The 11,500-nt window shown below is 42.0% G+C and overlaps 1 protein-coding gene across 1 annotated transcript in view; it reads left to right on the forward strand.

Annotated features, from left to right (window-relative positions):
* PAPPA2 (pappalysin 2) overlaps positions 1 to 10,535 on the forward strand; it is a 283,912-nt gene extending 273,377 nt beyond the window's left edge. The window contains exons 21-22 of the mRNA XM_032393459.1: positions 7,221 to 7,319; positions 9,729 to 10,535. Of these exons, the coding sequence (XP_032249350.1) occupies positions 7,221 to 7,319; positions 9,729 to 9,803 (174 nt within the window). The 3' untranslated portion in view covers positions 9,804 to 10,535. The remainder of the gene's footprint in view (positions 1 to 7,220; positions 7,320 to 9,728) is intronic.
* The last annotated feature ends 965 nt before the right edge of the window (positions 10,536 to 11,500 follow it).

The following is an 11,500-nucleotide window of genomic DNA, read 5'->3' on the forward strand; positions in this document are numbered from 1 at the left end:
ACCCCACCCCTGGCCCCTGCCTCGGGGTGGGCTGTAGAAGCACCTGGCTATGTTGGGCCCAGCTGGTAGGCCAGTGGAGAAGTAGGCTGGCGTACGTTTGTCAGTGAGGTAGAAGAGTCTGCACCACTGGGTCTTTATTTGCAGCAAAATGAAAGGGGCTACTAGGAGGTTATTTTTGGCTGAAAAGTAAGTCCCAGAGAGTCTTCTCACTTTCCGTTTTCCTGTGGTGCCTGTCAGGGAAGAGGTGTCTGTGATGGTTTGGGGTTTTTCAGAGGCTAAGACACTTAAGTCACCACTCTGGTTTTGAGGAGAGCCCTGGTTTCCAGGAGCCAGTCAGGCCTCTCCCACTCTGTTTTTATAATTTCCAGACCCATTTCCCTTGTCACCTGACTCCTTCATGACTCAGATGGTGCATTTGTGGTGAAAGGGAATGGGGCAGGAGGTGCAGGAATGAGAGCATCCATAGATTTGACTCTAAAGTGTTGCTGGTAGAATCTTGAAGTTTTTCTGACCAGAGTCTCTGTGGAGGGAACCCAGACACCAACCCACAGCAGTAAAAGCAATGGTAGTGTTCCTGCCACCTTCATAAAACTAGGATTCCTTGAGTACTTACTGTGGACCAAGGACTGGGCTAAGTATTTCACCTCCATTTGCTCATTTACCCCTTACAACAACAATCTATGAGGTTGTTGTTATTCTCACTCACCAACCAGGATACTGCTACTTAAAAAAGTTCAGTAATTTGCTCCAATTTAAGAGTTGGTAAGGAGCAGAGCTGGGATCTGGGCACAGGTTTATCGAGCACCATATCCCATGCTCTTCATCACCAGACTGTACAGCCTTGGTCATTTTCCAGAGCAGGAGGTATTAAGCCCTGTGTACCTCGAAGCCGATGAAAATTTTACAGGAAAAAGAAGTCATTTGACCTTATTTTGTTTGCTTTTCTTTTTCCATCTCAGTGTATCCCAACTATTTCTTTCAGAAGAATTATTTTTTTGCACTATTTGATTATTTCTATTCTGTGACTGTGCTTTGGTTTTGGTGTCAGACAGAGATAAACTGGTTATAATCGGGCTTTTCTTTTGGACCCTATAAAGTTGCACATTGGCTTTTCCTTTTTTGAGGGTCTGGTGGATTGCTCTGACAGAGAGGTTTGAAGCCCTACACAAAAGCTATATGACCTCACATGGGCCAATAAAGTACAATAGGACCATAGGACTAAACCCCAACTTCAGATCCCTCTCTCAGGGCCACCAAATGGGGTGCTTCCCTCTGCCCGTCCAACAGAATATGTGTCTTCATTGCCTTTCTTTGAATTACATCTTGCTTGTCTGTTGTATGTAGAGCAGACCCTTGGCCTTCCAGGGTCTACTCTACAGTTTCAACTGCTATCTGGTAACCCAGCAGATCCTTAATATCTTAGTGATTAGTGGATTTGCATCATCTAGTCTTCAGGGCTGGTAGGTAGGAACAGATCTCCCAGTTGCAAGTGAGCCAAGTTACCTGGGCAGCATTGCTGTATGACTATGTCATTCCATATCAGTCCTCATGAGCACAGCCTTCTTATTAAAATACTAACAATGTCACTTACACATTCCCCACCTTGCGGAGGCCCAAGATCTGGGCCCCTATTCCCAATCAGCTGTGAAAACCTAACCACTTGATTATAGATATTTGCAAACATCCCGAAGACAGCCATGCTTTCCCTACCTTCTTCCTGCTCTGGTTTTGAGCTTCTTTTTGTTTTTGACCCCTGGTAATTTTTCTTCTTTTCTTATTATCCCAGCTCTGGAGTTGAGAGGATATTGTTAAATTTTATCCAACATTTTTAGGTTGTTTATAGAAGGAGAACTTTCAGATGGTATATTCTACTGTCTCTTCCCACTCTTAAATAAATGTATACCAATGCTCTGTACATAGTAGGAGAGGAATAATGGAAAGGAGGGATCTGGTCACAAAATATGCTAAGGAAATGTTGTTAGCCACCCTCATATTTATTCATTTATTGAGAACCTCCTGTGGCATCAGGCATTGAACTAGCAGCTGGTACTATAAAGATTAGACTCTGAGCCCTTGATAGTACAGAGTGTTAAGTCTGTATAATGCCTATATGGGTAAAATATACCATAGTAACGCACAGGCAGGGAGGACTCTCTGGGCCCAGGAAGCCAGATGAGATTTTCCAGAGGAGGTTGTATGTAAGAAACTCTTCCTGCAGAATCCATCTCAGGGTATCTATTTTAATTTTACATTTTCCAAGAAGATTGTTGCAAACCCACAAATGTGAGATCATTGGCACCCTCCCACCCCAAGGGGTGAACACTGGAGGAGGGGAACAGCTTCATTTCCTCTTTCCGTCAGATGACTGCAGTGAGCAGAGAAATATCTGGCTTGAGCATTCTGGGACCCAGAAATAAATGTCTCTGGGTTGCAGGCATCTGCCGATGGGATGGGAGCATAGTGCTGCTTCTTCCTGGGGAAATCAGCCTCTAGGGAAATATGTGCAGACCAAGCCCTGAGGCTGAAGGAGTGATAGTGCCAGGCAGCTTATTTGGAATAAACTTTGACCTGCAACTGAGAAAAGCAGAAGTGAAGTTGTTGGGGTTCAGGGGAATTGATATATGTATAGCCCTTTTTTTTCTTCCATGTTGGATCGTTGGGTTCACTTTATTGTTAATGCTCCTGTACCTAAGCCTGTTGTATAGAAGTGCCAAAGGAATTTAAATTACCCTGCATTCCCAATAAATTAAAAGAGGACTGAAATCATCAGATAGTGGTAACATGCTATAGTAAAAGGAACATCAGATCAAGAATCCAGAGACTCCACCTTATTCCTAGGATGGCCACCAACTCACCTTACAAGCAAGACATTTCTTTTTTTTAAGGCTCCATTTCATCATTTGTACAATAAGAGTTTCGTACTAAATAGTCTTCAAGGCTCCATCCAACCTTAGAATTTCATGTATCTATGATCCTTTAAAAAAACCCAAAAGGCAAGTAGTGTTCTGGTCATCAAGGGTTCTTGAGGGGCCTCAAAGACCTCATAAGTTTTGCTTGTGAAATTCTAAGAGCAACCTTGCAGTGAAGCCCAGGCAGTATGAACATGGTAGGCAGATCTTTGGGATGAATAGAGAATGAGAATCAGGCCAAGCATTCATTGGAAAGCCAGAGAAAAAGAGAAAATGAGCACACATTCATATATATATATTTATAAGAGTTTCCATTTACTGTAAGGACTCCACTGGGCCTGACACCACAGCTTCTCTGGGAAAGGGCATCTTTGGGACCTGATGCAGCCTCACCAAGAAGAAATGGATGTAGGTCTGATTTGTCATTCACGTAACTAGAGAGTTTTGATGGGAAATGATGTGGGAGAAAGAAAACAGTGTTGAGCATTAGGCACAAATGTGATTAGCATCTTCTCTTGGTCTGAAGGAGATGAAGATCAAGATGAAGAATCAAGATCAGGATTCTGCCCTGTGCCCTACCTATAGGGAGATAGTCACTTTTGGCTAAGATCCTAACATGTAGGTCATCAGAGCAGAACATCTAAAGTTCAAAACTAACCTTTCTAAAATATCAATGTGGTCATGAGTTCTGTTGCAAGCTGTAGAAGAAAAATGTCCTTAATGTAATTGAAGTAATAGAAGTGTTATCACCCAATCAATCAATGTTTGTGGAGCTCTTCCTGGGGGTGGGCCCCGTGATAGGCAGTCTGGGACCACCTGGCTCTCTATTTTCACCCTTTTTCTCCCTTACAAGTTTTCTCAGGCTTCCCCTCTGAATCATCCAGTCCTAACCTCTCCTCCTAGAGGCTAGATGTAGCAGAGCCAGCCCCTGAGAGCCCTTACAAATCTCCCCAACCAAAATCTGGCTTAGGCACTTCTGTCCTCATCCCTATGCCAGCACTTATCATCATAAGCTATACTTGTTTATAGTGGATTCTCTCAAGGGCTGGAACTGTGTTTTATTTATCTTTGTATCCCCATAACAATGCCTGGCACATAGAGGTTTGTAATAAAGGATATTGAATGACTGAATGAATGACTATATCCATACACAACAGATAGGGCCACCATCTCCATGCCTAACTTTCCGGAACAACCTTAAACAGAAAATAACATAAAGAATATAGATAACATAAAGAAGAAATTATCTCTACTTTGAGAAGTTTCCAAAGTTGTACAGTTTCCATAGTCATATAGGCATATGGGCTGATAGCCCTTCTTCAGATTTCATCACTGACCCACAGCCATTTATACGGCTATCTCATCTGCCTGGAACACAGCTAGCTGGCCATAGATATCATCAAGATCATGCATCATGAGAAGAGAAACCTAGCCTCTCTCTCAGGTCTAGGTATTGACTTCAGGTATAATTTTAAGAAGCTTGACTCATGAAAAGTGTGTGTGTGTGTGTTTTGGAGAAGGCTCACTTAATGAAAGGGTAAGTAGCCCAATACAGAGAGTCTTCCTGTAAATGAAAATGAAAAATGTTCATGTTGATGACTTTGTATTCCATTAGTTATTAAAAGGCAGGATAAGAGGAATATTATATGTTTTTTTTTCTTTTATCAAAATGGTTAAAATGGAAAATGAAAACGTGTCTCCTCAAGAAATAGGCTACAGGTATTTGTAAAACTCACTTATATGACACACTCTGTTTACAGATGTTATGGGATAAGTGAGGTATATATATGGGGAGTAAAAATTCACCTCTGGACACACTGTGCAGAGAAACCTTGCACACCCCCTTGGGGGAAGTTTCCTGCAGCAGGAGTGATGTCCCCAGGCCGACACCTTTCCATTATGGGGATTTTGATCTAATCTACGTTCAGTCTTCAGATGCTTTAAACACTTTGGATCAATTAGTCATTTTTCCCTTCCTATTTTTTCCATTGTAACTTTGGACTCAAGCTCTCAAGTTTCCCAGGCACATGTTGCCATAGGAGACTCTGTTTGTTTAGGGTGGAGTAGTTGTTTTTGGCAGGTTGGGGGAGGAACAATTAATTCTAATAGGTATATAGTAAATTAAACACTCGGGTCTTTCCAACCTTTTCTCCAGTTTTCTGCCCCTTTTTATAAATTCCCTTTTCTTCCCAGATGACCCTTTAAGAGCAGAAAAGAAGCAGTTTCAAGAAATCATGTTCAGGCTCTTGCAGTAGATGCCCCTTGGGAGCTGGAGAAGGTCACCTAGACCATTTCTGCTCTTTTCAACCTATCTTCCCTAGTGTTCCTAAGATGAGAAGCCATCCTTGGGGGAGACTTTGGAAACAAAGATTCCCCTGGATCCTTTATTAATCCATTCAAAAGTTTAAGTTGTTCTTACGAAAAGGAAGCTCTCTCTTTAATCCTCCATACTGAAGACAATACTTTTTACACGTAAGCGAAGTATTTTGGGTGCTCTTTGGGTTTTTATAGGCAATAACATGAAAAATAAAGAAGGAACAGATTAAGTTTTGCCAATGAGTCAGTCAGGGTTGGAGAAAAAGTAACAGATGCAGTGTTAGAGGAGGGAAATATACTCCACCAAATACTTGAAAAAGAAGAAAGAAAACTCGGTGGGGGGGTGGGGGGGTGGATCTCAGTAGATGTATCTGGTCCTCCTGGGAGGACCTGAGAGCATTTATGGATGTTAAGGATGTAGCTAGCTATATTTTGACTCCTATTATTGGGCTGCAATTGTAGCCCCAAGTCCTGATTGTATAGTTATCCCCAGTTCTGCAGAGCCAGAGTCACTCACTCCGGTGTTAAAGACAAATGCACATCTCAAAATCTCCGTCTTCTATCCCAGTGAGGCCTGTGTTGAAAACAAAATTCATTTTTACTTCCTGCTCTCAACTGTCTTTGCCGTGCAGCTGTGGAACAGCTGTTGAGTTCCACCCCACAAGTAGCAACTTTTCAGTGACTGGAATCCTGGTATATATCTGGAATGATGTTCAAATGACCTCAGGACCCCATAGAATAAATCAAAACATTGAAGTAATAATTTGGATGAGCTCGTTCTGATGTAATTCAATTGCTGAAAATTATTTAATGGCCTTTTTTTTTTTTTTTTAGCTTAGTGATCTATCTATCTCATCAAAGCACAGTGAAATAGGGAACAGTCCCTCTATTTGACATTTAAGGAAGGTGGGGGGAGAGAGTGATTTAAACATGCAAACTGGAAGGTGACCTCAGAACTCAAAAGTCTACTGACTGTCTTGTGGTCCAAAGAGTTTGGCCACAAGACGTTTCCTGAGGCTTCGCAATTGGGCATCCACTCAGGATGGGAAGCGGCCAATGTGATTGAGTAGGTGGGCTGGCTGGTATGCCCTCCAGGATGCTGTGGGACACTGTTTTTCTCCAGGAGTGGTTCTAGGGAAACAATGCATTGGCCTTCTGAGCTATTTTTTAACCACTTGTTGCTGTTCTTTTCATACATTCCCTTTTGGGGAGAAACACTCCATTAACTCTGGTTTGGCTGGACCCCTTTCCCATTTTGGTTTCTGTTAACTTGTAGCAGTAACAGGAATGAATGGAAACAGTTTAGCTTCCTCTGCTCTCACCCTGTGTCTAGCTGCTGTGCATTAGGTAGCTATACATGTGAGACTATTTCTGTTCCAACACTGGTGTCCCAAACCCTAGGACCCCTGCATTCTGGACAAATTTGAGTCTTCATAGCATGCCAGGACTACCAGGGTCCCTGAATACAAGTACCAGGAGAAGGGGTGGAAATTATGATTCTTAATTCAGGAGAGGCAGCAGAAAGTCAAGATACATGACTTCTAATCCCAAAGTCTGCTTGACCCTAGCTATGCGACCCAGGGCAGTTTTTGTCATTTCTATGCATCTCCATTAAAGCCAACCTTGCCTGTAGCACAGGCTTTTCCTGAGGATCAACAGAGTTAAAATATGTGAAAATATTTGGTAACCTACTTTATATAAAGACCTATTATTACAAGAAGGTGAAAAAGTTGACCAAGGAGTTTAAATGAACCATTCTGGACCCTAGAGTTGGTCAGAAGCAGGTGTTGCAGGTGAAATTTGACAAATCCTTGGGTCCAATGGTCTTGAGACTTCTCAACTTTTTGAGAATGTTAGGTCAGTTTGTATCCTGCCCCTTGGGTGCTCTCCCCTAATATCTCTTGAGTTTCATGGATTATGGTGGGGATGGGCAGGAGAGTAGCGCAAAGCCCAGTGAAACTGTTCTTAGACACTGACTTCTCATGTCCTCACCAGCCTTTCCAAGCAGATGGATGGTGTGATACCATCAACAACCGGGCCTACTGCCACTATGATGGGGGAGACTGCTGCTCTTCCACGCTCTCCTCCAAGAAGGTAAGTGAGCGTACCTGTGGGTAACAGGCAGGGCAGGGGCTCCAGAAATAGAGGCAGTGGCTTTGGCTGGTTCTCCTTCATTCTGCATCATTTTTACTCAGTAGTCAAGAGGGATTTATAATGAATAAACATTGACACTTCTATGGTGACAGGATTAAAGGCAGTGATTTTAGGTGAGGTTGTTAGAAAACACTAGTCCTCTAGTAGTTGGTCCTGGAACTCCTTCAGAAAAGCCATGGCTTTTGCTCCTCAAAGACTCACATCTGCTTATCATTGTCCAGATACACCTCTGTTGGCAGAGAATTATGGCCTCTTCCCCCTGGGGAGGCACAATTACCAATGAAGTGACATCTGATTATTATTAATCTTCATAATTAAATTAATAATCCTATGTAGTATATTATAAGCATATTTCAAGTTTATGTTGAATGGCTACCACAAGCTACTTGGAACACTCCCTAGACCATATCTTGAGCAGTAATCTTTTTCTCAGTTCCTTTTATCTCTATTTCTCTGGGCTCTATTAAATTGACAGATATGCTCAAGCTAAACCTGTGAAATTGAATAGGTTGAAATTTTGCTCTAATATGGATAAAAAGCCAAGTGCTCCAAAGATATTTGATGCTAGCTGGCCAATTCGATGAATCAGAAATATGCAAGAGATAGTATTTCTTTCCTTGTACATGTCTTCACAATAAGTCACACCTACGTGATCTCTACAGACTTGAATTCTATGGCACCTAATGGCTGATATGACTCACTGTTCAGTATATGCTGGACACTGTTCTCACCACTTAAGTGAATTAACTTATTTAATGCAGAATGCTCAGGGGCTTATCAGATCACTGTTCAATTTGGCCCTCTTTTGCTCTAAAAATTAATAAATCCCAAACCAAAAGAAACAGATCAAGAACTTGGGAAACAGGTCAGAAATCATGTCAACTAGTTATTGTTCTCATTTACAGACGGTAACTGGTCATGGATCCCATCTCTACACAGGAAAACATGACCACTTCAGAAGAAAGCAAGCAATTCTAGCCTCATCTCCATCTCATACTCAGTAAATCTAGGGTTTGTCTTTAATGGATTTCAGTGCCTATAGCCAGCATATACTAGAATCAGGATTGAAAAGCACTTCATGGGGCACCTGGGTGGCTCAGTTTGTTGACTATCCAACTCTTGATTTCAGCTCAGATCATGATCTCAGGGTTGTGAGTTTGAGCCCTACATTGGCTCCATGCTAAGCATTCTCTTGACATTTTCTCTCTCCCTGTCTTTCTGCCCCTTCCCCTTGCTCTCTCTCTTGCAAATAAATAAATAAATAAAATCTTAAAAAAAAAAGAAAAAGAAAAAGCACTTTATCCCTGTAAATCACATTTTACCTCACATGTGAAAATATGCTGGAAAATTTCCCCAAATAATACCACCCATTTTCCAACTGCCTTGCCCAGTCACCAAGCCCATCTTTTCAGTGTGCTTGGACGATTAAATGCTATGCCTATCTATTTTCACCTCACTAGATTGTCCATGCCCAAAGGGTAGAATCCTTGCCAAAACTTTTTACATCATATCTCTCAAAATGCCCAATTCTCTCTGAAGCTAGTTATGGACACTCAAAAAGTATATTTGTCTGTTGGTGCTGTAGTGCGAACAGGTAGAGAATAACTTTTGCTGGATCATTTTTGGTGCAGAGTAGGGATAATTATATAGCAGGAAGGCAATCCAGCCACAGACAATGGGTAGAGAGATGCATTGTTTCACCAAGTCAGAGTACATCCTGGGTTCAAGATGGGCAAAACCTCATGCTTATAAGATGGCAAAGATGATCGTATGGCTCCAAGAACACCAAGAAGTAGGAGTCATAGAGCTAGGCTGTAGAGCCTTGGTTTTCCAGATAGTGTCATGACCTTAAGTTAAGTCATTCAATCTCTCTTGGCCTTCCCTATAAAAAGAAAATGCTAACATCCATCTTATCTACTTTACAGGGATTTTGTGAAGAGGATAATGGCAACAAAAACATTAGCAGTGGTTCTTGACATTAGTGATTATATTAGAAGTAGTAGTGACAGGTGTTATAGATGCCTGGAAATGTGTGTTTTATATCCATCATTTTATTTAAATCACACTAACACCCTCTGGGATAGTCACTGTTGTCCTTCCACTGTATGTATGTGTGTATACACACACACACACACACACAGACACACACAAAGTGAAGCAAGGAAGATTTACCTTGCTCAAAGAGACATGATGTGTAAGTGAAAGAACTGAGTGTTAGTTTCAGTTCTGTGATATTAACAGTAATCCCACACTTCCTCTGGGACCAAGTGAGAAAAGCAGAAGCTGGTTGAAAAGTATGAAGCTTGGCAAGAAAATGGGTTATTTCAACTTCTCTTTGATTTCCCCTAGGTCATTCCATTTGCTGCTGACTGTGACCTGGATGAATGCACCTGCCGAGACCCCAAGGCTGAAGAAAATCAGTAACTGTGGGATCAAGCCCCTCCTTCCACTGCCCTGGAGGCAGGAAGAAAGAGAGGCCTCCATAACAGAAAACAAAAGGTGAATGAAGAAGAAATGTTGTGAAATGAAGGAAGGAGGAAGAGCATGAGGATCTTATAGACATGCAGGAGAATGTTTATAGGTGCATCAAGTAGCCCAAGTAGGGAAGAATCACAGGCAAAAGTTTCTTCAAAGAGGCAGTTGATTAAAAGTGGAAGGAGAAATATGATAGACATACAAGGGCCCTCCTCCCCCATTTATATTCTATTCAACCCCATCCTCAACTCTTGCCCTACTCCCCGCTCTGCACCCCGCCAACTATTCAGCCCCACCCAACTTGTAAACCAATACCAAAATACTAGAAGAGAATTTGCCAGGGACACTCTGTTAACACCCATTTTGAATGGATTGCCATCTTTCAGGGCTCATCTACTCTAAACTGGCTCCCTTTCTTTCGTGTAGTCTCCTTTAGTAATAATGAGGTTAGTTATTAATTCTTTATAGGTATTTAAACATAATTATATAAATCTATTATATATATTATATTTTTTGCTGTCTACTAAGCTAAAAATTATACATTGTTCCACATATTGCTGCTGTGAAGTTCACTTCCAAAATGAATCCTGAGGGTTTGAGGACAGCAAGAAAAGTTGTTCTGCCATTTTTCTATTGATGGGGGTTGGCAGGTTGAAAGGGAAGTGGTGAAGGGGAGGGAGAGAGAAATTAGGTGGAGTTCTTGATATGAACATGTCAGCTAATCATCTTTTCATGAGCAGGAAGCTGGGCCCAGTTTGAGGAGATGAAGGGTTGGGATGATAACATTAAGAGGCATGGCAAGTTGGGTGGGAGTACCCATTGGTGCTGGGGCCAGGAGAACCAGACTGTGGTTCTTGTGTATCTATCCAAAAAGAATATATTCACTACTTTTCACTTCTCAGAACTCTTAGTTGGAGTTAGTGAGACCCAGGATTCTCTACATTCCCATATGTGCCTGTTCCAAGGGTGGCTCTTACCCTCCAGTCAGTGAGCAAGTTTATACTGGGGCTTGTTCTCTGATTGCCAGGATTACAGGAACTCGCACATTCCTCATGGTCCTCTCTCCTTCTAAGTCCCCAAACCTGGCTATCATTCACAGACACATGACCAATTGCTGATCTGGGGAAAAAAATGTTATGGACATGACATAGGGAGAAAATGGGAGGAGACAGAAGAACAGGCAGAGATGGGGTAGCCAAAGGAGGCCATAGAGATGGGAGAGGCCAGGAGTAAATTAGAGCCCCAGGCAGGAGGATGAAATGAGTCAAAGAGACTTGGGCTTGTTCCAAGTCTCCAGAACAGATCGGAGGGGAATCCTTCAAGCAATGCAGGATCTGAGGTAAATTCTATTCGAGTACAACATATATCCATGACCTAGAGTTTTTGATTGAGCAGGCTATGGAAATACATGGAGCAAGGGTGACACTCTGTGGGAAGAGAGAAGAATTTCAACTATTTAGGGTCCATTTTGTTGTCGTTATCCTTTCTTGTTCAATAGATGGACTGTGGGTAAAATGACCACATTAACCTGCCTCTATTTACATCCCAGGCTTACTCTTTTTGCACATGGTCTATTGCAGTTGTTTTTGGTAACAGTTTCTGGATTAAGCCTTGGGGAAAGAGAGTTAATTTCTTGCTCAACACTT

Source organism: Phoca vitulina, unplaced genomic scaffold (genome assembly GCF_004348235.1).
Source record: "Phoca vitulina isolate PV1807 unplaced genomic scaffold, GSC_HSeal_1.0 scaffold73, whole genome shotgun sequence".
Taxonomy (NCBI): Eukaryota; Metazoa; Chordata; class Mammalia; order Carnivora; family Phocidae; genus Phoca; species Phoca vitulina.